The following is a 27,934-nucleotide window of genomic DNA, read 5'->3' on the forward strand; positions in this document are numbered from 1 at the left end:
ACACATTCAGACCCAGGAGGCACAGAAAGCCCCTGACAAAATCAACCCAAGGAGGTTCATACCAAGACACATAAGAAGCAAAATGATAAAAATAGTAATAGAAAATTTTAAAAATACCAAGAGGGAAAAAAACTACATACAAGGGAAATAAGACTATCAGCTGATTTTTTCAGCAAGAATTTTGCAGGACAGAAGGGAGTGGCATGATATATTCAAAGTGCCGGGGAAAAAAAACCAAACCCTGCAACCAATAATACTCTATCCAGCAGCCTATCATGACAAATATCAGGAGAGATAAAGAGTTCTGCAGACAACCAAAAATAAAAGAATTTCATCACCAATGAACCAGCATTAGAAAAAAGGTGAAAGGACTCCTTGAGTGGAAAGGAAAGACCATAAGCAGGATTAAGAAAAGTAGGAAGCACAAAAGCAGAAAAATTAAATATAATTACAGAAAATCAGTCAAGTGATTCACAATAAAAGGATGTAAACTATGGCAGTATATACTTAACATGTGGTAGAGAAAGGAGTAAAAATTTAGTGATTTTAGGATGGGCCAAACTTAGTGACCGTGACTTAATACAGACTCCTAATAAGATTCTATACATAAATGTAATGATAACCACAAGTCAAAAAACAGTAATAGATATGTAAATAATAAAGAGAAGAAATCCAAGTACATTACTAAAGAAAGCTAGCAAACCCTGAGAAAAGAGCAAGAGAAGAAAGTAATGGAGAATACAAAAACAATGATAAAATAAGTTTAAAAATGCAAATGATTATGTACCTGTCAATAATTACTTGAAATGCAGGTGGACTAAATGTTCCAATCAAAAGACATAGGGTGATGGAATAGGTAACAAGGAAAACCAATGTATATTCTCCCTACAGGAGACTCATTCCAGTCCCAAAGAAATACACTGATTGAAAGTGAGGAGATGGAAGCATTTATCATGCAATGGAATTGAAAAGAAAACTGGGGAAGCAATGCTGATGTCAGACAAAATAGACTTTAAAACAGGAGATAAAGGACACTATATCATAATAAAGGAGACAATGGAATAAGAAGACAGAACAATTATAAATATTTATGCACCCAACATGGGAGAATCCAATGACATAAAGCAGAATAACAAACATAAAGGAGGTAATCAATAGTAATACAATAATAGGGACTTTAACAGTCAATTTGCATAAATGGACAGATCATCCAAAGACAAAATCAAGAAGGAAATATTGGCTTTGAATGCCACAGGGACAAGACGGATCTAAAAGATAATTCAGAACATATGAAGAGTGGAATGTACATCCTTCTGAAGTGCACATGGGATATTCTCCAAAACAGATCATGTGTTGGGCCACGAAACAAGAATAAACAAATTCAAAAAGACAGTCATACCATGCATCTTTTCTGACCACAATGCTATGAAACTAGAAATCAACAGCAAGAAAAAATCTGGAGATTACACAAATACATGGAAATTAAATAGCATGCTGTTAACAATTTCTTGGCCCACCAAAAAAATCAAAGAAAAAAAAATGTTTAAATTCATTGAGACAAATAAAAGTGAAAATACAACAGTCCAAAATCTTTGTGATACAGCAAAAGTGGTCCTAACAGGGAAGTTGATAGCAATACAGGTCTACCTCAAGAAGCAAGAAAAGTTTCAAATAAATAACCTAACCCTACACTTAAAAGAACTAGAAAAAGAATAAACAAATCCAAAACCAGGAGAATGAAGGAAATAGCAAAGAGCAGAAATCAATGAAATGAAAGAACAACCAAAAAAAGTGAACAGATCAATGAAATTAGGAGTTGATTCTTTGAAAAGGTCAACAAAATTAATAAACATTCATCCAGAGTCACCCACCCCCAAAAAGAGTGAGGACTCAAACTAGAAATGAAAGAGGAGAAATAATGACTGACATCATAGAAATACAAGGGATTATAAAAGCATATTATAAAAATATTTATGCCAACAAAATGGACAACCTAGAAACATGGATAAATTTCTAAAAACATATGACCTCCCAAAACCAATTTAAGAAGAAAAATGTAAATTTGAACAGACCAATTACCAGCAAATGAAATTGAATCAATAATCATACAACTCCCAAAAAACAAAAGTCTAGGACCACATGGTTTCACAGGTGAATTCTACCAAGCAGTTAATATACTTCTCAAATTATTCCAAAAAATAAAAGAGGAAGGAAAGGTTGCAAATTCATTCCATGAAGCCAAACCGGATAAAGACACAACAACAACAACAACAACAACAACAACAAAGAACTACAGGTCAGTATCTCTGATGAATATACATGAAATTAGCAAACTGAATTCAACAATACGTTAAACAAATAGTTCTCCACAATTAAGTGGATTTTATTCCGGGGATGTGAGTGTGGTTCATTATTCTCACATCAATCAATATAAATAATTTACCATGATCAAGTGGGATTTATTCTTGGGATGCAAGAGTGGTTCAACATTCACAAATCAATCAGTGTCATAAATCATATCAATAAGAGAAAGGATAAAACTATATGATCATTTCAATAGATGCCAAAAAAGCACACTACAAAGAACAAAATCCATTCATGATGGAAATCCTCAACAAAGTAGGTTTCAAGGGAACATACTTCAACATAATAAGGGACAGATATGAAAAACCCACAGGTAACGTCATTTTAATGGGGAAAGACAGAGCTTTTCCTCTAGGATAAGGTGCAAGACAAGGATGCACTGTTTTATTCAAAATAGTACCAGAGTCCTACCTACAGCAATCAGACAAGAAAAAGAAATGAGGGGGACCCATATTGGTAAAGACGAAGTAAAACCTTCCCTATTTGCAGATTATATGAAAATACTGAAAACACTACCAAAAAACTACTAGAAGCAATAAATGAATTCAGTAAATTTGCAGAATACAAAATCGATATCCAGAAATTGGAGGTGTTTCTATACATTCTAAATGAAGTAGCAGAAAGAGAAATTTAAGAAACAACACTATTTAAAATTGTATCAAAAACAATAAATACCTAAGAGGTGAAAGGTCTGTACTCTGAAAACTATAAAACCCTGATAAAAGGAACTGAAGATGACCCACACAAAAAACAAAGATATTTCATGTTCATGGACTTGAGAAATTATATTGTTAAAATGTCACCTCACAGATTTAATGCAATCCCTATGAAAATGCAACAGCATTTTTCACAGAACTAGAATAAAAAATACTGAACTAGAATAGAGAATACTGAAAATTGTATGGAACCACAAAAGACTAGAACTAGAATAAATAATACTGAAATTTGTATGGAACCACAAAAGACCCACAATAGCCAAAGCAATCTTCAGAAAGAACAAAGCTAGAGGTATCACAATCCCAGATTTCAAAATATATGAGCTGTAGTAATCAAAACAGTATGGTACTGGTAGAGTAATAAACATATAGATCAATGAAAAATAAGAGAGAGCTCAGAAATAAACACATGAATTTATGGTCAATTAATCTATGAATAAGGAAGCAAGAATAAACAATGGGGAAAACATGTCTCTTCAAAAACGGTGCTGGGAAAACTGGACAGCCACATGAAAAAGAATGAAACTTGACCACTTTCTCACACCACACACAAACTCAAAATGGATTAAAGACTTAAATGTGAGACCTAAACCATAAAAATCCTAGAAGAGAGGACTAGTAATTTCTCTGACCTCAGCTGTAACAATATTTTTTAAAATATATCTCCTGAGGCAAGGAAACAAAATAAAAAACAAACTATTGGGACTAAATCAAAATAAAAAGCTTTTAGACAGCAAAGTTTACCATCAATAAAACAAAAAGAAACCTACTGAATGGGAGAAGATATTTACAAATGCTATATGCAATAAGGGGTTAATATCCAAAATATATAAAGAAATTATACAACTCAATACCAAAAAAAGACAAATCAATTAAAAAATGGGCAGATGACATACACAGACATTTCTCCAAAGACATTCAGATGGCCAACAGACACACAAAAAGATGCTCAACATTACTAATCATCACGTAAATGCAAATTAAAATCACGAGATATTACTATATAGCTGTCAGAATGGCTAAAACCGAAACACAAAAAATAAAAAGGTTTAGTGAGAATGTGGAGAAAAAGGAATCCTCATGAACTGATGGTGGGAATTCAGACTGGAGCAGCCACTGTGGAAAACAGTATGAAGGTTGCTCAAAAATTAAAAATAGAAATATCATATCCAATAATTCCATTAGTATTTACCCAAAAAACACACTAACACTAATTTCAAAAGATAGTCAAGATATGGAAGCAAACTACATGTCCACCAATAGACAAATGGATAAGAAGTGGGATACAGACACACACACACACAAACACACACATATACACACAATGAAATATTATATAGCCATAGAAAGAATGAGATGTGCCATTTGAGACAACATGGATTAATCTAGGGGGAATTATCTTAAGTGAAATACACAAGACAAAAACTATATAATTCCACTAAGTGGAATTTTTTTAAAAAATTAATAAATAAACAAAAAGCAGAATCAGACCCATAAATACAGACTACTAACTGGTGATTGCCAGAGGGGAGGGTATTGGGCAAAATGGTTGAAGGTGAGTGGGAGATACAGGCTTCTAGTTATTGAACATGTTAATTATATTGTAACAGCAATAAATTAGGACAGGTAGTAGCCACACTTGTGGTGAACACAGTATACAGTCTTGTTGAATCACTACGTTGTATACCTGAAATTAATGTAATATTGGATGTCAACATACATCCTTGAAGTTTTCTTTTAAACAGACACTAAATGAGTACCTGTTGTCTGCTGGACTGATAGTAGGTAATTTCACCTACAATATCGGAGTTAAATAAAATCTTGCTTATTCCTGCTGTTGCAACAACTATGTATACTCATTATTCAATCAAGAAAAATATCTAGTTGTTTAAATTAGACCCAATTTTTACTATCTCGGATAATTAATCTACAAAGCATGCACAATCTGATTTCACCTTTTCATGCCCGAATGTCATTGAAAAAAATAAAAAGCCGAGAAGAACCATTGCATAAAATCAAACAGAGCACTCCATGTATAATCCAAAATGAGTCTCAAACTTCAATCTCTGTGTTTTAGATTCACAACCAAAGCATTTCTTGGAAAGTTCCATATTCATCTGAATGTGAAGCAGCCCCCTTGCCAAGGTTATTTTCTCCTGGCAACCGATTCTTGAGTAAATATCATAAGGAGAGTTTATCTACTGAATGCCAGTTTGACCCAAATTACAATTCATCTGATTAAATATTAATTTGCAGTGGATGAGCCATTATTAAATGAAAGTCAAAGAACCTTCCTTCAGTTTCATTTCATATCATTACAGACATCTTACCATTATGGCTAACAGGAAGATAACACTCTACATAGGGCAGATTAGTTCCCATGACTACAGCTTATGTCTGTCTGGACAAATCACCACTCTCAATGCATTCTCTAGAGAGCCAAGTACAATACATATCTACCATGGCTCTTAACGGGTGGCTTGGAGCTAAGTTCTTGGCTATAAAACTGTTAACTCAAGACATTTAAATAGAGACAGTGCTCAGGGCACGTGGGTGGCTCAGTCATTTAAGCATCTGACTTTGGCTCAGGTCATGATCTCACGGTTCATGGGTTCGAGCCCTGCGTTGGGCTCTGTGCTGACAGCTCAGAGCCTGGAGCCTGCTTCGGATTCTGTCTCTCCCTCTCTCTCTGTTCCTCCCCCGCTCACAGTCTGTCTCTCTTTGTCTCTCAAAAATAAATTAACACTAAAAAATAAAAAATAGAGACAGTGCTTTAAATTAGGGTACCAAAGAAATTTAGTACATGTAAAAAGGAAAAAAAAAATTTCGCCTGGATAGGTAAGAAGTTTCTCCTTGTATATTATACATAGATCTGTTAGAGCAAAGGGAAAAAAGAATATTCAACCCTCCTCCATGTGACAGGCTGTATGATATATTACAAAGGGAACGAACATGAATTAATTGGAAATTGTGGGTCCCAGCCCAAGTCCCCATTCTGCTGCTCAATATCTATTTGGCTAGATATAAATAACCTCTTTGAGTTTTTTTTCTTTGTATCTGTAAAACTGACAAAAAGGATCTCTGACTTACCCACTTCAGGGAATTGCTGAGGGAATCAAAGGGATAGATAATAGATGCTAAATTCCTTCACAAAACGGAAAAAGCCACATAAGCATTTAAACTGCCAGTCCAAGTTTTCCTTTTAGGTAGGAGAAGGTAGGTGAGAATCAGAATAAAGAATATTCCACCGGGAGTAAGGAGACCTAGACTAGCTGTGTGTTTTATGCCCCAGAGTAGCTGTGTGTTTTTCCAACAAAGCATGCACTCTTCTTGAATTTTTGTTGCTTACCTATAAAATGTGGCAAAAGTCAAATGAAGTATTCAAAATAACAGACTGAAGAATCTGAACTTTTGGCACAATACCAGAATTTGTGCAAAACTCCTTTCCCTCCAGATTTTTTTTTTTCAGTAGAAAAATTACTTAAAGTCAGAGGGACCTTCAGCTGCTTCCAGTGACATGTGTCCACCTTTAGAAATGTTAATCACCCATTATTAGGGGTATTCAGGGAGAAAAGCAACTTAACAAGCTCTGGTACCCCCTTAATTGAATGATAAATGTGTACTGAAGTAACTTTGATCAAATTCCACTTGCTTTTCATTCAAGAACACAGCAATCCTTCATATTCCCTAGACATCCTGATGCATTTTAAATACATATTACAAAATCCGTTATCCATACCTGAAAAGGCCGCCTGCTGGAAATGTTGAGGCGTGTCCTTGTCCATCTGTTGCCTTGGTTCCCAAATATCTGCCACAGCAGCTGTCCTCTTGTGTTACTCCAGACCCGCTGGTAGATGGCCAGCCTGTAAATGTGCTTCCCGAACATGTGGTAATAGAAGCGGAAGGTGCAGCCGTCTGCATCAGTGGCATTAAGGACAGGACTGAGCAGAGCGGCTCTGTTTTGGAAAACCTGAGGCTCCGAAGATTCTATGTAGAGATAGTGCCCTTTAGCTGTGCCCCAAGTATTATCCTTCATTGGCCCTGTATTAAGTGTTGGGGTTGGACCGTGCTTCCTGGTCCAATCAAAGTCATCTTCTGTATCTTGTTCCCAGTTACAAATTCCATTTTCAAAGTTACACTGTAGCTCAGGTACTGAAATTGGCATTAAACGAGAGCAAAAGAAAATTAAGGACAAAAATAACTATGATTAAAAATACCAGTTGATACTTTGCTCCTGCCAAGGTTAACCATTTTAACTTTTTTCTCAAATGCAACATTAAAGTTTTTAAAAAGTGAATAAATCCTAGACTTAAATCAAGTAATCATATTTTATAGACTGAAGGTGGCATCACTTCAGCCATTATTTTCCAAATGCCTTTTATGCCCATGCCTCCACCATTTCTAGCACTATAACTCTATGCAAATGGTCATGACACCATGGCTGACCCAACACAACAAACTTCTGGTTCAGCTGATTTCAACCTTAGCCGAATGTTTCAATCCCCAGTGAGCATGAAAAATCAAAACAAAACACACTAAAGCCGAGAATTCGTCTCCGGAGATGTTGATTTAATTGGTACAAACAGTGCATCTGGACTTCAGGATACTTCATCATCTCCCTTGGTAATTCTCACACACGGAACTGAGAACTGTCATATTTTCATAGGTCTCAACCTTTCAGAATCACCTGAGGTGCATGGTATAATTGCTTAGTCCATGGCGAAGTCCTGTACAAATTACTCGTTTGTCAGACATGGGGTGAAGCCCAGGATCAATATTTTAATAAGCACCCAAGATGATCCTGATGCCAGTGTTTTCCAGACCCCGTGCTGAAAAACTCTTCTTTCTGGCATCATCTTGCCACAGTAACACGCCAATGCCAGAATGACCATTCTTCCACGGCAGTTTATCATTTTCCTTCTGTATTCAAAATCCTTCCATAGATACTCATTTCAACTTAAGCCTAAATTCCTCTATCTTTCAAGCTTCACCTTTCCCAAGTTAACTTCCTGTTCATACCCTTCCCCTTGGCATAGGCCATCTTCTACATGTGCCTTAAACACCTCGCCCCTCTCTCCTTCCTCTATTCATGCCTCCTGCTGTGCTGTGTGCCCAGTGGACTCTTGGCTGTGTCTCCTGGGAGGCATTTTTTTTCTTCTCACTGGATTGTAGCACCTTTGAGCCGGAGCTTTGAAACTTTAAACTCCTTTCAGTCACTAGAAGGATTCAAAGCACTTAGGAAAAACTGACTTGTCCCTTGTCAACTAGCTGATCTACCTTAATTTCTAGGATAATAGAGGAATTCATTTCTCAGGATGTGAGCATTTTGTAGACACCAAGGATTGGTTTAGAATAAATGCAACAGAATGTACATCTAGCATCAATTGGGGAGGAAAAAAAAAAAAAAACAGGAATTAGAATTAACGAGTAGTTCTACATTTTAGCTTCATTTACATAAGCTAATATTTAAAAAAAAAAACAAATGTCAGTTATCTTTTAACTATTCATCTTAGTGAGTGTACTTGGTGCCAAAGGTGAATAAATATGCTGAAACAATAAATACAAGCATATGTGGATAAATGCAGCCAGGCAAGAACAAATCATCTGTCTTTGAAAACCACAGAACAGGGCCTTAGACCTAATGAAGGGAACCAAGTGAGTAAATGTCAAATGGGAGATGAGCTTTCATTTGATATTTCCTCACTTGTGACTAATCAAGCCCAGCTGTGATGTGAACTGGGGCCCCACAGTGTACTCTCCAGGTGTCAGTCTGTGGCGGTGGAGCAGAAGGAGAATGTCAAGCTGTGAAGTTTTTTGACATATAACTGGCACTGAAGCCAGGAGATTTCGATACTGCCTGTCTTCATACTGACTGCATGCTCAGTCTTTACTTCAAAAGGGAATACACGTAGCTCCACCTTCAAATAAAATACTATGTCTCTAAACATAGGAACCTTTAGGAAATACAACACAGATTTCTGGATGTCTAATGCATTCTATGTAATAAAGTAACAGGTCTATATGGAGAGCTGTAGGAGAAACTGACAGTCTAATGCCACTATGATTTCCTTTCATTAATACTTCGTCACTGAAAGTATTTTGCTATTACACTTGTATGGCCATAATTCTCTGCTACTAAGTTACTACTGGGTAGTCGGAGGATAATTTGCTTCTTTCCAGCAACAGATCAACATTTTGTGGAGGAGTAGGATTTGGAGACCTTGGAAAAGATGAAAAAGCTTTCTGAATTTGCAAACAATAAATTGCCTCAATGACAAGTAACACTTCTTATGTCAGCCCCTGTCTAAATTATCAACTTAATTTATATCCACTCAAGGTACTAGTTGTGTAATGAGACGCATGGTAATTCTGACTTCAATCTACCTATATCAAAAATCACATATATGCAACACTCTCTACAATAATTTATATGGAAATTTCTTGATGCAGTGTTTCCTATGATGTACCGAGCATATTATGGCTTCCTTTTGGTTTATAATTAGCCTCACAATTTAATAGGCAGATAGCTTGAATTTTAAGAGCTGTTGCTATTTCTAGACAAGGAAAGATGCAAACTCTTTTTCTGACTGATTTTTGAAATCTGAAAAAAAAAACAACTCTGAGCTTCTAATTCATTTTCAAGATCAAGTGCACTGGGCACGATATATCTGGAGCTAGGTTTATTAAACTGCAAACCATATACAATCATCAGATACCATAAACGTTTTGGTGAATTTAAACCAAAAAGTCAGGACGTATCTTTGACATGCCACTCTCTGCTCCCTATAGCCAAAACACCATCAAATGTCCCTCCTAAATATCTCCCCAAACATCAGTCCCTCCATCACCATCACCATCGCTGGGACACAGGCTGCCTGCCGCCTCCTTAGTTGACTACCACAATGGCCTCCTGATAGGTCTCCTGAAACCTTTCTCCTCCAATCCGCTCATGACACTGTATTTACAGTGACATGGTTTACAAGCCCAATTTTATTGTATTACCCTCCTTACTAAAAACTTTCAAATGAAGAAAAACCTCCCTAATACGGACTACCAAGATCTGCAAACCTAGCCTCCCCCACATCTCTGTCCTTCTGCTGCACTCTGTCTCCCCTTGACCTCTCGACTCCAGCCACACTGGCTGGCCTCCACCTGCCATGCAGTCACATATCAGGGCTTTTGCATATATGCTTCAATTGACTATTTGTCAGATCTCAGCTAAATCATCACCTCTAAAAAATTCAATACATTATAAAAATTCAGAGCATCTCCCTCTGTAATTCCTATCTAAGCTGCCATTTTGTAGTTAATTTTTAAATATTTGAACAATATATAACTCCTCAGTTAAACAGTAAGCTCCATGAGGTCTGAGACTCGGTAGTTGTGTTTCATCACTGTGTCTCTGGTATGGATTTTATGAGTCTACATAACAAATACTGGTAGCCCAATTAACTGAACAGTCATCAACTTTGGAACAATGCTTAGTGTCTTTGCTTTGATAGCCTAGAAAACAGTGACCTGATCAAGATCACCACTATCAATATAAGGACCAAAACAAACAAACAAACAAACAAGCAAAAAAAAAAAAAAAAAAAAAACACTTACCACAGTTGGCCTCATCAGTGTGATCACCGCAATCATCCACCAGATCACATAACAGAAGCTTTTCTATGCAAGCCTTGGTGTGTCGACACCAGAAAAAATTTGGCTCCTCGCAGCTCTCCGCAGGAAGGGGAAGAGTGCAATTTTCAAATCTGATGTCATCAATAGCCGAGACCCCATCATAAATGCCAAGACTGACTTTATCTAGTGACAAATGGAAGGGCTGAGTAAGGCGTCCAAGCTGAATAGTCGCCTGTGACCACTGGTTGCCCTGGTTATATAATACTCTCCAGAGTACTGTAGGGTCGCTGGAATTTTCCACATGTAGCTGTAGCTCAGCTGCTCCCACTGATAGACCATAGTTATAAAACCTGAAAAAGAGCAAACACAAGAAATGGAAATGATTTATGGGATCGACTAAGTATTTAACTTACAGACTCTTTCACCTGGTTAAAAGTCAATTAATTATTAGTTATCATAATGGATGCCTTTATTTCTTGCAGTAACTGTGGTTGCTCATATCTGCTGAGGTGCATTCTCTGGAGTGCAGGATCCCGGAAGCCTGTCTCAAGGAGGTCAATCCAGTGTTAAATCAAAGCAGTGTTAACTCAATTATAATCCCTTGTTGGAGGGGAAGAGTCCCTTTCATCTAAAGAAAGAACACAACAAATATGGATAATATACTCCAAGTAAAATGCTAACTGTATAAATCAAATGCAATAGCTATTTTTAAAGCCAAACCCAGGGCAAATCTGAAAGTCCAGTAAGTTCAGGAGTATGCGGGCAACCACTGGGCTGCAAGGGTAGTTGACCACAGATTTTAGTATTTTTTTTTTAACGTTTATTCGCTTTTTGCGAGACAGAGAGAGACAGAGCATGATGGGGGAGGGGCAGAGAGAGAGGGAGATACAGAATCCGAAGCAGACTCCAGGCTCTGAACTGACAGCATAGATCCTGACGCTGGTCTCGAACTCACAGACCATGAGATCATGACCTGAGCCGAAGTCAGATGCTTAAATGACTGAGCCACCCAGGCATCCCGGATTTTAATATTTACCAGAAGGAAAGTGTGCATCCAGGTCCTGCCTGGCTGAAAGTTGGGCTCTGGAGTTTAGCAACTTGTGACAAGCTTCTGCTTTTCTTCAGAATGAACATAAAATGTCCTATTGAAATACAAATACGTAAATCAGCCAACTGAGTTGAAACACCTGCCTTTTAACCCTACACTGAATTCTACACCTGACAAAAATTAAGACTATACAATTAAAAATCAGTAACAGTGATTGTGACTCAAGTCTACTCTTATAAATACTAAACTAGTATCTACATCTATGTGAAAATGTCCACAAAAGTTAATAATTTCAGTGAATTCAGTCAAAAAGAGAACTGGACTCCCTCCCCACCACCCATAAAGGAGTCATTTCATATTGACAACGTAAGAATAATTGCCAATATTCAAATGTCATACAATTTGTCTTAGTAACGTAGAACTTTAAATGCTTCTCTTTCTCTTCTCAGACCTGACCAAGGGTGAATGGAAGTAGTAACTAAGAACCTCTCCTTGTGTCTTACCTTGAGCTGTTCTGTGAGTATGATCCCAAGGTGGAGCCTGTTGTTCAAATTCAGCTGAAAGGTTACTTCTAGAGTTCCATATCCAGTCAAAATGGTCACCACTAATTGCTTCAAACCAACCACAGCTATTTGCTTCAAAGTCACATTTGGAACCTGAAGAACAAAATGGGACTCTTAGGGTGGCTCTCCAAAGTATTCACACGCTTTAGAAAGGATAGAGATCAACTGAAATCACCTTATTATACTTCTCTAAATACTTTAAAGGACACATTTGAGGAAAAAAAGGATCCTATCTGATCTAAACAATTAAAACACAACAGAGTTGTTCTTTTCATACTGGAAATTGATAAAGCAGAATTACCAATAAATTAAACTTTTTTCCAAATATTTTTTCAAGGAAACAGCATTAGTCAGCCATATTGATTATAGATTTGCCAAGGTTTGCCTAATTTATCCTGATACTCATGTTACTTCTCCGCCACTATTACATCACCTGGAAGATTTAATTGTTCCTACAGATTATTAAACACTAAAACATGAAAAGTAGCCACTTTAAAAATTTTTAGTATTTAAGAATTCCAGATTATATTTAATATGATGTTCACCAGCAATTTTGTAGAGCTGAATTATTCACCAAAGCATTGTATGCATTACGTAATTTGTGCAGGGCAGAATAATTTGACCCACTTTTCAGGTAAATATGTAAGAAACAGTTAATTTTCACAAAGCCATAAGAAAAAAAGAAAGAGAAGGACTGGGAAGTCATAATAATAGTGTCAAATTATGGCTGATATATAGCAGATACCTTATGTCATAGACTCTGAACCAAGTGCTTTATATAGATCAAACTTTCACAATAGCCTAGAGGAAAGTGTTATTGTTGTAGTTGTTTTAAAGAAGAAAAAAAGAAAGTTCAGGAAAGTTATTAACTTAACCAAGATCATAGAATTATGAAGATGTAAGATGGTCTGAAATCCAGATATTTTCACTCCAAATCTAATATTCTTTCTGCAACTATTGACAATAATTGTTAATTGTTGTGAGACTGGAAAAAAAGATAAACCCAAAAGGCACAATCTGGGTTTGTTCAATGTGGACATTCAGATATTACTATATATCCCAATGCAAAATGAGATTTGATGACTTTGCACTGGAATCCTTGGCCATTAGTTATTTTTATCCAAGGAAAGAATACTAAACTGCATAGATGTGCCTTTATAAAAAGACTTAGGTAGAAAGCAGGAAGCTTAGGGAATAAAAGTATAAAGTAAATCACTCAATAAGATTATAAAATTCAAACTCACAAGGGAATTTTAACCTAGTGAAAAATCATTTTCAATTTTGAAAATGCTATACTTACACAGAGAGGAAGGTGAGGTGAATTGTAACATTATAAACATAAAATATTATAAAATGACTTACAAATACTATAAATCAATATTATTTCTTAAGTTTCTGTAAAATATCTGATTTCAAAAATATACCTGCTTTCTGTCAGGTTTCCTGACCTAAAATGTGACCAAAAGTCAATGAGAATGTATAAAAATAAATACCTTTAAAATTAAATACTTTTTTAAATATTGCATCAACTTTAATAAGCAAGGAATAACTCCATTTCATTATATTAGGAACCAGAAAAATCAACAAATTACTGCTGTATTTAGAATGAGGATCTCCCAAGCAAAGTTTAGAAATTTATAGTGAAACAAAATGAAATGCTGCTCAAGAGCAAAAAAAGAATCATGATAATTATGAGAAGTTAGGGATAAATGTTAAGAATATTGAAGACTTTGCATTTTTAAGAGCCAACTCTGTTTGCAAATGCATAATAAATAAATAACCCATAAATATACATAGATTCCCGTGGTTTCAAAATATGTTGCCATTTCAATGTTCAGTATTCAAATGTTGCCATTTCAATCCCTGGGAAAGCAATGCTTTTGATTCCTATTTCAGACAATCCAAAAAAAAAAAAAAAGGATCCAGGAGTTCTTGTTATGCAAATATAGAAAGGAAACAAGTTATTGCTGCTGTATAATAGCTACTGCACATAGCTTCCTGGAAAGGGAGCCTTATTGACTACTATCCAGAGAAATACTGATGTAGAAATAAATGAATGTTCTAATGAGAGTAAAATTTTAGAAACCATTATAGCAATTTGCTAGTTCTCTTAGATAAGGTCCATCAAAGATGACAACTTTTAACAGATTATGTTGTTTAAATTCAAATATGCCTGTTTAATATATTTTGTTCCTAAATATTTAGATTTCTACACACATTTTAAAATCTCACCTCAGTTAATCAGAGAATGTAATAATCAGCTGAAATTGATCTGGTTAGCTGTTAACCAAATATAGATTTATTAGGACAGCTTTAAAAATTATATATGTCTTATTTTTAATGTTTATTTATATTTGAAAGAGAGAACGCAAGTGGGGGAGGGGCAGAGAGAGAAGGGGCAGAGGACCTGAAGCAAATTTCCTGCTGAAAGTGGCAAGCAAGGTGGGGCTTGAACTCATGAACCTCAACATCACAACCTGAGCCAAGTTGGACGCTCAACCAACAGCACCACCCAGGTGCCCACATATGTCTTTTTCTGTCTTAGAAATATAATATCCTGGATATGTCTTAATAACTGAGGTTCAAGGATTGTTCACTTTTTTTGGAACATCATTATCGACTTTCTCAATTATCCTCATCACCAGAAACAACATAATTTGCACAAACATTTATAGTTACCACTACCTCAGGGTTTATTGTGTACCAACTTTGTGCTAGGGGCTGGTACGTTCATAAGTGGATACCTGTTGACATAAAGTTTCTAAAAATTAGTTGTCTGTTTCTATGGCTGTGGGTAAAAAAAGCTAGTGACTCTAAAGCAGATTTAAATTATTTTGAGTAAAACTATCTTTGTTGCCTCTATTAGTTATTTAAATATAATTACAGTAGCTACCCCTGAGGAAAGGGTACTAGAGGATATTTGGTGACTGACAAACAGGTCCATCATCCTACACTATCACTGTCGTGTTGAGAGCTTTTCACTGAGACAGAAGAAGATAAATTTATATAGGAGTTAAGGAACTTGCAGAAGGGAAAAAAATACAGAATCAGTCTGTCTCATATCAGAATCACTGTTGGAACTTCTTTGATGGTTTGGGATAATGCCTAAAAGCGGTCATGTGTAAGAAATAAACATGAAAAGTACAAAGCGTCTGAGCTGATAATTTGGGTCTCACACAAAGACTTAAAAATTTATACGAGAGTCCTCCTTGATACTTACCCAAAGGAGATGAAAACTTATGTCCACACAAAACCTTCAAATGGATATTTACAGCAGCTTTATTCCTAATTGCTAAAACCTGAAAGCAACAGAAATGTCCAGCGACAGAAATGTCCCTCAATAGGTGAATAGATAAATAAACTGTCATACATCTGGACAGTGGAATATTATTCAGCACTAAAAAATGAGCTAGTGGGGTGCCTGGGTGGGTCAGTCTGTCAAGTGTCAAACTTCAGCTCAGGTCATGATCTCATGGTTCATGGGTTCAATCCCTGCATGGGGCTCTGTGCTGATAGCTCAGAGCCTGGATGGAGCCTGCTTCAGATTCTGTGTCTCCCTCTCTCTCAGCCCCTCCCTCCCCTGCTTGTGCTTTGTCTGTCTGTCTCTCTCTCTTTCTCTCTCTCTCTCAAAAAGAAATAAACATTTAAAAAATTATTTAAAAAAATAAAAAATGAGCTATCAAGCTATGAAAAGACACGAAGGAATCTTAAATGCATATTTCTAAGTGAACGAAACCAATCTGAAAAGGCTCTATACTGTAGGCTTCCAACTATATGACATTCTGAGGGACACCTGGGTGGCTCAGTTGGTTGAGCGTCCAACTCTTGATTTTGGCTCAGGTCATGATCTCATGTTTCGTGAAACTGAGCCCCATGTGGGGCTCTGTGCTGACAGTGTAGAGCCTGCTTAGGGTTCTCTCTCTCCTTCTCTCTCTCTCTTGCCCCCCCCCCCAATAAATAAATCAACTATATGACATTTTTCAAAAGGCCAACTGTGAAGACAGTAAAAAGAACAGTGGTTGCCAGAAGTTGGAGGTTGGGGGAGGACTAACTAGGCGGAGCACAGAGTATTTTTATGCCAGTGAAAATATTCTGTATGATACCATGCTGACAAATGGATTTTACTCTCTATTCTTCCAAACCCACAGAATGTACAACAGCTAGTGTGGACCCTAATATAAATTACGGGCTTCGAGTAATTATGATGCATCAGTGTAGGTTCCTCACTTGTAACAAATGCCCCACTCTGGGGGGAAAGGCTGATAGAGAAGCTGTGCACATAATGGGGGGGGGTGGTGGGAGGTATACATGAAAACTCTGTACTTTTTCTGTGACTCTAAAACTGCTCTGAAAAAAAGTATTAATAATTACCTAATAAGTTAATGTAAGTACTACAAAGAAAATCAAAACAAAAATTTATAGGAAAAAACATGTTCTGATACATCATGTACTTGAACCCCAAACTCCCTCTGTTTTTAGTCGCATCAGCAAAAACATTCTCAGATTTTAGGGGAAAAAGGGAAAATGGCTAAATATGTAAGTGGTTAATTACAAAAATTAAACCTGAAGCCCAGCTGAAGGCCAAACTGTGGTTTGCAGAGAGATCTAAACCAGTAAACACATAACTGCAGTGTGGGGGACATCCATTTACTACAAATGTCACATCTTACCTAACTCTCATGAAGTACAGAAGATATTATTTTCCTTATTTTAGAGATGAGAAATATAAGGTTGAAAGGGGAATAACATATAATTTCTCAGTGCTCATTATTACGGACAAAATTCCAACCCAGACCTGATGTCAAAGCCTGTGCTTTTAAAAAAGTATGCTGTCTTGTAGTTTAAAAATAAGTGATAATAATGATACCTAACAATTTTAGAACTGTTACAGGCCATGCCCTGTGCTATGTGTTTTCATGCAAGATCATATAAAATCTAAACATGTATAATCACAGGACACGCTATGGAAGTAGACTTTAAACTATATAATACTAAAGGCATACCTTGTTTCATTATGCCTCATAAATATTGCATTTTTTTAACAAATTGAAGGCTTGTGGCCTACAGTGATTAAGTCCATTGAATCCATTTTTCCAGCAGCATTTGCTCACTTCATGTCTCTGTGTCATATTCTAGTAATTCTCACAGTATTTCAAACTCATCAATTATATTTGTTACCATGATCTGGAATCAGTTATCTTTGATGTTACTATTTTAATTGTTTTGGAGCACCATCAGCTATGCCCACACAAGATGGTAAACTTAACAAATGCGTCTCTGCTGGCTGCTTCACCGACCGGCCATTCTCCCATCTCTCTCCTTCTCTTTTGGCCTCCCTATTGCCTGAGACACAAAATACTGACATGAGGCCAATTACTAACTCTACAATGGCCTCTAGTGTTCAAGCAAAAGGAAGAGCCACACATCTCTTACTTTAGGTCAGAAGTTAGAAACGATTAAATTTAGTGAGGAAGATGTCAAAAGCTGAGATAGGCAAAAAATTTTGGCCTTTTGAGACAAACCGTTAACGAAGCTGTGGATGCAAAGGAGAAGTTCTTGAAGGAAATTAAAAGCGCTGCCAGTGAACACACAAATGGTAAAAAAGCGAAGCAGCTTTATTGCTGATGTGGAGAAAGTTGGAGTGGTCTGGAGAGAAGATCAAACCAGCCACAGCATTCCCTGAAGCCAAAGCCTCATCCAGAGCAAGGTCCTAACTCTCTCCAATTCTATGAAGGCTGAGAGAGGTGAGGAAGATGCAGATGAGGTTAAAGCTAGCAGAGGTTGGTTCATGAGGTTGAAGGAAAGAAGCCATTTACATCATATAAAAGTTCAAGGTGAAGCAAAAGGTGCTGATGTAGAAACTGCAGCAGGTTATCCAGAAGATGTAGCTAAGATAATCAATGAAGTGAGCTACATGAAACAGGGGACTTTCTGGGATTCCTGGTGGCTCAGCTGGCTAAGCTTCCAACTCTTAATTTCGGCTCAGGTCATGAGCACAGGATTCATGAGGTCGAGCCACATGTAGGGCTCTGTGCTGACAACACACAGCCTGCTTGGGATTCTCTCTCTCTTCCTCTCTGCCTCTCCCCACACTCGCCCTCGCTCTCTCAAAATAAATAAACTTTAAAAAAATAGTGTATTTTCAATGTAGATGAAACAGCTTTATAGTAGAAGAAGATGCTTATGGACTTTCATAGCTAGAAAGGAGAAGTCAATGCCTGGCTTTAAAGCTTCAAAGAACAGGCCGACTCTCTAGTCAGGGGCTAATGCAGCTGGTGACTGTACATGGAAGGCAATGCTCAGTTACCATTCTGAAAATCCTAGGACCCTTAAGAACTCTGCTAAATCTACTCTGCCTGTGCTCTAGAAATGAAACTACAAAGCCTAGATGACCATGCAACTATTTACAACATGGTTTTCTGAATATTTTAAGCCCACTGTTGAACCTACTGCTCAAAAATAAAAGATTCCATTCAAAATATGGCTACTCCGTGACAACGCCTCCAGTCATCCCAGGGCTCTGATGGACACATACGATGAGATGAATGTTGTTTTCATGCCTGCTATTACAACACCCATTCTGCAGCCTGCAGATCAAGTAGTCATTTCAACTTTCAAGGCTTATTATTTAAGAAATACATTTCATAAATCTCTAGCTGCCATGTATAATGATTCCTGGGATGGATCTGGGCAAAATAAATTGAAAGCCTTCTAGAAAGCACTGACCATGCTAGATGCCATTAAGAACATTTGTGATTCATGAGAAGAGACCAAAATATCAACATAAACAGGGGTTTGAAAGAAGTTGATTCCAGTCCTCGTGGATGGCTTTGAGGGGTTCAAGACTTAAGTGGAGGAAGTGACTACCGATGGGCGGAAACAGCAGGACAGCTAGAATTAGACATGGAGCCTGAAGATGGGACTGAAGTGCTGCAATCTCTGATGAAACTTTAATGGATGAGTAGTTGCTTCTTATGGATGAGCAAAGAAAATGGTTTCTTGAGACATAACTTGCTCCTACTCATGGAGAATCTGCTGTGAAGATTGCTGAAATGACAACGAAGGATTTCAACTACTGCACAAACTTAGTTGATAAAGCAGCAGCAGGGTTTGAGAGGACGGATTCCAATTTTGAAAGAGGTTCTACTGGGGGTAAAATGCTATCAAACAGCATCACATGCTACGGAGAAACTGTTCGTGAAAGGAAGAGCCAATTAATGCAGCGAATTTCACTGCTGTCTTGTTTTAACAAATTGTCATAGCCACTCTAACCTTCACCTACTACCACACGATCAATCACCGTCAACACAGAGGTAAGACCTTCCACCAGCAGAAAGACTCCTTGAAAGCTCAGATGGTAGCAATTTTTTTAGCAATAAAGCATTTTTTTAATTAAGGTATGTACATTGTTATTTTAGACATAATGCTACTGCACACTTAACGGACTACAATAAAGTATAAACATAACTTTCATATGTACTGGAAAACCAAAGCATTAATTTGATTTGCTTTATTGTGATACTTGTTTCACAGCAGTGGTCTGGAACTGCACCCACAACATCTCTGAGGCATGTCTGTAATAACTGTAAGTCCAATAGATTAACTCTCCTTGTTTAGGTCTTTTTTTTTTTTTTTTTTTTTTTTTTTTTTTTTTTTTGTCTCTCTAGATTTCATGACCCTCCTGAAAGTTGCATGAAGGAGGACAAAAGTTAATTGAGTATTCCAGTACACTGGCTTAAGTTCACTGAGGTTGTACTTTATTCGATTAAGCTGAGGTTATTATAAACTTCAAAGGCATTCATACTATATATACTATTTTAGAACATGTTCTCTACTAATAGTATTTCTTTGAGTTTCAGGATTTTCATGCATTCAAATGGTTATAAGTTCACAGTTATGATGTTAAAATAATTGAAATACAGATGTCATCAATAGTTAATATTCATCAGTTGTTTAAAACATAAAATAGTAAGCAAATATTTACAAAATTGCCATGAAATAAAAAAGATGTCTATATAAATAAACAGAAGTAATGAAACAGTTTAAAGGAGAACCAATGCATAAATAACAATAACATTTGTGATTCAAAATACTGAACTTGAAATGAAAATGATTAATAACATTATCCTACATATGGTTTTAAGGGTCTCCTATAATTTGACCAACAGAGACACTCTTGGGACACAATTCACAATGGGTCTCTTATGTTTCTGCATGTCTTACAAACTGTCATGAACTGCCCCTTTGTTCCAGGCCATCTTTTTAAGGATATTTAAATAGCAAACAGTTATGAAAAACAGAGGTAGTGACTCTGTCTATAACAGAGAGCAAATTATTATCTTGTATGATATAATAAGGAAAATGTCTTCCCCTAAAACAAAGGTCAGACACATTTGCTTGAATCACAATATAAAAGATTTGGGTTCTATAAACTCAGGCTTTCTTAGCTGTGATGCAAAACCCAGTTCATCCACCTGGGCCCCTCTGTGTTGCTCCTGGGACTCAGGGAACAAGAGGAACCAAGGCAAACAGGATGTTTATGCTGTGTTATACCATAAGTAGTACTACACCCTTTGTCTCTGACCCAGGAGTCTCACCCGTTCTGCCAGCATCCATGAAACTATGGCAGGCTAGCTTGTAAGAAGGGTAAATGTCAGACCTTTCACCTTTCTCAACACATATTACATTAAATTATATGTTAAATTATATATATATATGCATAAATATTATATATATATATATATATAATACATAAGTATTTTGTGTGTGTATGTGTGTGTGTGTGTGTGTGTGTGTGTGTGTGTGTGTGTGTTACCTTTACCTTTCATGAAAGAGGAAAAATGATTCAGAGGGAGAAACCAGTAGTCCAGATGTGGAAAAAAGAACCCAGATCTTGCAACCAAATCAAGGAACTGCAGCTAAAATTTTCCCAGGTGAAATTTCAAAACTGCTTTGAACCAGTGCCTTGTTTACCTTCCATTCTCTCCTTCTCTCTTTTGAACTAAAATGTCAGGTGTTGTCCTGATGCCTGTCTTATGACTGCATGTTAAGAATGTTGGATGCAGATCACTTACATCCTTAATTTCACAGCTCAACAGATGGAAGGTATGATGCCAAGAAGCTGCACCACATCTAAACCTGAGTAGATACTTAAGTGATGATTTCTAGACTTCCGAACTCACTACATTTAATTGAACATTTAGACCTTTTTACTATGGCTCTAATGGGGTGAGATCCTTGGAAATCGTGGGAGATGGTGAACAGATTTTGCATATGAGAGAAATCACAGCGACCAGAGATTAAACTATAGTAAAGCAGAACTATAATATAGCCCTCATGGTCTCAAACCCCTGCTGCTATAACTTTATTAGGTTATGTTACACGGCTAAGGAGTTTGCCAACATAACTAAGGTTACTAATCAGTTGACCTTATGATATGTGAAGATATCTGTGTAAGCCAACCTAATCAATACATCCTTTAGGAGAGCATTTGTCTCTAAATGATCACAGAATTCAGAGAGATTGGAAGTGTCTGCCGTTGCAGGTTGAAAGATGAATGGGGGCATTAACAACATTAATGTCATTTCAAAGCTTTCATCTCTTGCTAACATGTTTTTCTGGAAGGAAACTGATGTCCCAAATACCAGCAGCAAAAACAGTGCCTTCTAAAATGGTTGTGTGCATGTATTTGATCAACTGAAAAAAAGTCATGACCAAAACTTAAAGTTAGCTTTTTCTTTGAAACTAAACACAAGAATATTCTCATTATAATAGAAACTCAAAGTGGTCTTTTGAGCACGAATTTAAATTTTAATTTCTAAGTTTTTCTGGAATCATGCTACATACATAATCTAGCACACTATCATAATAAATAAGTCCCCAAATAGTACATATGATTATTAGGTTTTAAACATTAGCAATAAGAGATCATACCCTCACTAAATCCCCACATAAAAAAGACTGAGTAGTTTGAAAAAGTAATCAAAAAACTAAAACAGTAGTGGACGGGGAATGAGAAGGAAAGGATGCCACATCAGTAATCTTAAAGCTGAGTTCATGTAGTCTTTTAGGAAAGCAGTGAACTGAGGCAGGAAAAAAATGTAGAATTAGGTGGATCAGTCAAGGAGAGGCACAAGTCTAGAAGGGGGCTCCTGATGTCCTGACCACTACTCACATGTCTTGTTGGGCACGAAAGTCATTGCAACCCTTTTAAAACCACAGAGTTCATCCATTCTGTTACTCTTCTAAGAAGAGTTTCTGTCTACAACCATAATAGGTTTCTGATTCACATGTTCTTCTCCTCTCAGTTCCCAAATCTACTCTTCTCTACTTGGTTCCTAACAAGTAAGTCCTCTGTGTCACATGAGACAATGTGCATACCAAATGTGTACAATTTTTATTTCACTTACACTTCTCCTATATATCTCCCTGATGACAGAGACTCTCTATTACTTCATGGTAATTCTAATCTAGTCGAGGGAATTAAATAAGGACTCAAACAATGTCTGATGAACAATAAAGCAAATAAAAGAACTGTATGTTCATGAGCCACATCACAGTCACTTATAGTTTCTTATCTCTTTTGTAGCCACTCCAATTCCAGTGCTTGGTGGCTACCCAGAAATGCGAGCACATAAACTCTGACAGTATCACAATTACTTACTGAATATCAAGTACATTCTAGGCCTTAAAATAGGGACTGGAGATAAAAGAAACTATAAACTTCTGTATCCCCTACTGGCTTACGTTCTGGTAGATCACAGCATTGTTCCTATTTAGTGCTTCCCAACTTGATTCTTCACCTCTGTAACAAAATCTTGGTCATCACTTCTGCCCTATCAAGTACATCTAGTAAGTCAATAACAACCCATCCCACATTACCAGAGCACTAACACTCTTCTAAAAAGTTTAACTATAGTAATGACTATTATTAAAATGTACTCAATAATGAAATTTCACAATCGAAATGTAAATATGGTGACCCTTAGGGATGATGAGCCTGAGTTAAGTTACATTTATTTCTAAATATATATTTATAGCACATGCATATGCACACACACACTCACACGCACACATATAACCCAAAGAAAATAAATGCAGGTTCTTGCTAAGCCTAAAAATTTGAGAGGTAGTGACATCACCAAGATGGTGACATAGGCCATTCCTGACTTCACTCTTCCTCACAAAAACAACAACTAACTACTCATAAAGAAGAGAAAATCCCAGAACATGGGGATGAAACATCCCCTGCACCACAGAGATAAGACAGACTACACTCAATGGTTAAGAGAAGAGACTACACACTGATGGCTTTGCCCCTCTCCCAGACAAGATCAATAACCCATGGAGAAGTCTTCCCGAAGCCTCCATTCCTCCAATGGGAAAAAAGGACACAGGGGGCCAATCACCCCCTTGCGTTGTGGATCACTTCCTGACAGCCCCTACTCTAGCCTTGCCTCATTAGAATTGCAGGGGAAACCGTGGGGTTCTCCCACAGGAATCTGACAGTGACAGTGAAGGCAGGGTAGCTTGCAACAACCAGCATACAGATCTTGGCAGATGTAGTTTCTGACTACAGCACCCCAAATAAAGTAGTAATCGAAGTAGTAACCCTAACCAGTAGCTTTGATCATCATCACTAGAAACAAGTCGGGGACATACTCTGACCAGAGAACTCACTGAAGGGCAGATCTGCCTGATTTGGGTACTCATACAAGGAGTGTTGCTGACCCTAGATCCTGGCGTGTCCGTGCCCAAGCGAGGAGTCATATCCCCCCCTCCCCCGCCACCAGGCACAGTGTCTCCTGGCTCCATCTGGCCAGTGTGTCTGGCAAGAATACATGGAAGCTTTACAGCTCCACAATACTCCAACCAAGAGGGAGGTGGATGGAGCTGATAGCTCCCAGAGCAAAGCCAGTACAGCATATGAAGAATTCCCCTACTACAACACACAGCCAAGGCTGAGGGCTCTTCGTGGCCCATGGTTTCAAAAGGAAAGCTTGTTTCTAGAAAATGTGAGCTAAGCCAGGAGTGGCTCCTCCCAATCCTACCCAAGCAAGTGATCTGAAACATAGCCATACCCACTGTGGCTCCCAGGCCCCACCCGACCAGAAGGGCTGGCAAGACACCTGAAAGCTATGTAACCAACAATGCTTAAACCAATAAGCAGAAAGGCAGAGTCAAGAGCAAAGCAGAGCAAAGCCAGCACCAGGTGTAAAGGGGTGGCCTGCTATATCTAGGCAGGGGGATTAATTCAAAGCCAATATTGAGGGTAGTTCCTGACCCCTGCTGACTGAAAAGACCGAGAAAAGCAGAGAAGCCTGGAGCAGCTCTCCACTCTCCCATCCAGAAAAGGGAGTTGAGACAGTCCCACCACTGTAGATAGTGTCTTCCAGCCCCAGCTGATCAGAAGGGCTGGTGAAAATACCTGGAACCATATAAAGCTGGCATTGCTACAGCTAAGAGACAGACAGGCAGAGCCAATAGTCAGCAGAGCAAAGACAATGACTCTACTTGGCCAGGGAACTTGGGGCATAGGTTAGCTCAAGTTAAGACAACAAGCAAAGAGCTTTACTGCCTATAGAGGTGCTTTTCCCAATGCTCCTGGGCAGAGAAACAAATTCATAGGCCCAAATCATTGCTCATATAGCCTTCAGCCTGTGTGACTGGAGAACCTAACCAGAGCACATGGGGAACTGCCACATAGTCCATCCAAAATCCCTGCTTCCAGTTGCACTTTAAAAGAGAGAACAGCCTATGGCTTTCTCCATTTCCAGAGAAAACTGTTGGCCTTACATGACCAAGAAATTCAGTGTGCACTCTTGCATTGATTCAGGCCTCCCCAAATGAGCTATACAGATCCTGTATCCTGTCCTACTATCCTGCTCATGAAGGGAAATTAACTCACAGCTCTATCTACTACTAAATATAGTACCCATTACAGACCATCTAGTCAGCCTGACCAGAAAATCCAGACAACTGGTGAGACCATCCAAAGACTCACTTGTCTAGAAAACCAAGACAGTAGTCCTATCTAACTGTTCTCAGACGGTAGCACAACTCCTTCCCCACAGCCAACCTTACAACTCAGACAGTTGCCTTGTCAAAAAATAGACCATAATAGCATTCCACACCTGCCCAAAGTCACAGGCCTAGAAATCCAAACAGAGCTGACTACTGAAGATCTGTGTCTGCCAAAGCAAATCTATAAAATCTGGAAGAGAAAAATTGGGAAGAGTCCCAATTATTCAAATGTGTAGATACCAACGTAAGAAATCAACAATAAAAAAACCATCACGGGAAACATATAAAGTTCCAAAAACTGACTCAAAGAAAATAGAGATCTATGAATTATCAGAAAAGATTTCTCATAATTATCTTAAGTTTAGATAACCATAAGAGTACACAGACAATTACATGAAGTTATAAAACAATGCATAAACAAAACAGTAAGTTTGACAAAAAATACAGAAATCAATAGAAATCCTAGAGCTGAAAAAATAATTAAGCTGACATATTCAACAGAAAGTTTCAAAAATACAATGCAGAAGAAAGAATTAGTGACCTAAAGAATAAGACATAGGAAATTATCCAGTCAGAGAAACAACAACAACAATAACAAAAAGATAACACAGACTAAAGTAAGCCTATGGGACTCATAGACTCAATGGGAATTCCAGAAGAAAAGAATGATACAGGGATGGAAAGTAAATTTAAAGCAATAGTGACTGAAAATTTCCCAAGCCTGGGAAAGAAAATGGACATCCAGATCCACGATTTCCAAAGTACCAGAAATACACTGAACCTGAGGAGGGCTACACCAAGACACATTATAATTAAACTGCCAAAGCCAAGGAAAGAATTTTAAAAGCAGTAAGAAAAAAAAAGAGAGAAAAGATACATATATGGGAACCTCCATAAGACGATAAGCAGATTTCTCAAGAGAGACTTTTAAGGCCAGGATAGAATGGGATGCCATATTCAAAATATTGAAGAATATAACCAAGAATTCTATACCCAGCAAAACTATCCTTTATAAATGAAGAAGAAATACTTTCTCAAACAAAAGGTGAGGGAGTTCATTACCACTGGACCTGCCTTATAAGAAAGACTTAGAGAATTATTTGAGTGAAAGTAAAATAACATAAACTTCATAAAAATATAAAAAGAAAGCATAAAACTCACTCACTGGTAATGGTAAATACAGAGTCAAAGTTAGATTCTGTAAGATGGTGATGATAGTGAGTAATTCACTTACAACTCTCATGTAAAAGTTAAAACAAATGTAGTAAAAATACCATAACTACCGTAATTGTTATTAGTTACGCATATAAAAAATATGTGAATTGTATCAGAAATTACATAAATATTAGGGGGAAAAGAACAGAAGTGATAATTTAAGGATTTTTATGAAGGAAAGTTGTTATAAGCTTAAAGTAGGGTTTATAATTTTATGATGTTTTATGTAAGCCTCATGAAAACCACAGAAAAAACCCTGAACCAATTACACAGATAAACATGACAAAGAAGACAAAGCATACTATTATCAAAAGACATTCAAACACAAAAGCAAACAGGGATATACAAAGCATGGAACAATGCATCTATAAAGCAACCCAAAAACAATTTTTGGAATGGAAAAAATCAACAGATATAAAAATTGTAGATATTTACGGACCCAACATCAAAGCATCATAATAAATAAAGCAAAACCTAACAGAGGTAAAAGGAGAAATAAACATCAATACAATAACAGTTGAAGACTTTAATACCCCACTCTCAACAATGGACAGATCATCCAGAGAATGAATAAGTTAATAGATTTGCGCAACACTAGAGACTAAATGTACCCAATAGGCCTATACATAACATTCTATGCAACAACAGCAGAATTCACTCAAGTGTGCGTGGAACATTTCTAGCATGAACTATATGTTAGGCCATAAAACAGATCCTAGCAAATTCAATGTGACTGAAATCATACCAAATACCTCCTCTGACCATGATGGTATGAAAGAAATCAAAAATACGGAAAACTAGAAAATTCATGAATACACAGAAATTAAATACACATTCCTGAACAACCAATGAATCAAAGAAGAAATTAAAGGGGAAATAATAGTACTTTGAGTCAAATGAAAATGGAAACATAAAAGAAATTAAAGGATGGAGCAAAAGCAGTTCTAAGAGGAAAGTTCATAATATTAAGAAGAAAGATCCCACATAAATAACCTAACTCTATCCTTAAGAAATTAGAAAAAAAAATTAAACTGAGCCAAAGGTTAGGAGAAGAAAAGGAAATAATAAAAATTAAAGCAGAAAAAGATGGAGAAATGAAAAACAATTTTAAAAATTAACCAAAATGAGTTGGTTCTTTAAAAAGATTAACAAAATTGGGGCACCTGGGTGGCTCAGTTGGTTAAGCATCTGACTTCAGCTCAGTTCATGATCTCACAGTCTGTGAGTTCAAGCCCTGTGTTGGGCTCTGTGCTGACAGCTCAGAGTCTGGAGCCTGGTTCAGATACTGTGTCTCCCTCTCTCTCTTCCTCTCCCTTACTTGCACTCTGTCTCTGCGTCTCAAAAATATATAAATTTTAAAAACAATTTTTTAATAAAAAAAA

The 27,934-nt window shown here is 37.1% G+C and overlaps 1 protein-coding gene across 2 annotated transcripts in view; it reads right to left on the reverse strand.

Moving 5' to 3' along the window:
• MALRD1 (MAM and LDL receptor class A domain containing 1) overlaps positions 1-27,934 on the reverse strand; it is a 784,828-nt gene that overhangs the window by 617,231 nt on the left and 139,663 nt on the right. For both annotated transcript variants that reach the window (XM_086714806.1, XM_086714807.1), the window contains 4 exons: positions 12,255-12,407; positions 11,740-11,845; positions 10,686-11,053; positions 6,820-7,232 (listed from right to left, as the gene is read on the reverse strand). In XM_086714806.1, the coding sequence (XP_086570932.1) occupies positions 6,820-7,232; positions 10,686-11,053; positions 11,740-11,845; positions 12,255-12,407 (1,040 nt within the window). The remainder of the gene's footprint in view (positions 1-6,819; positions 7,233-10,685; positions 11,054-11,739; positions 11,846-12,254; positions 12,408-27,934) is intronic.

This window comes from Puma concolor, chromosome B4 (genome assembly GCF_028749965.1).
Source record: "Puma concolor isolate L17-30 chromosome B4, mPumCon1.1.hap2, whole genome shotgun sequence".
Taxonomy (NCBI): Eukaryota; Metazoa; Chordata; class Mammalia; order Carnivora; family Felidae; genus Puma; species Puma concolor.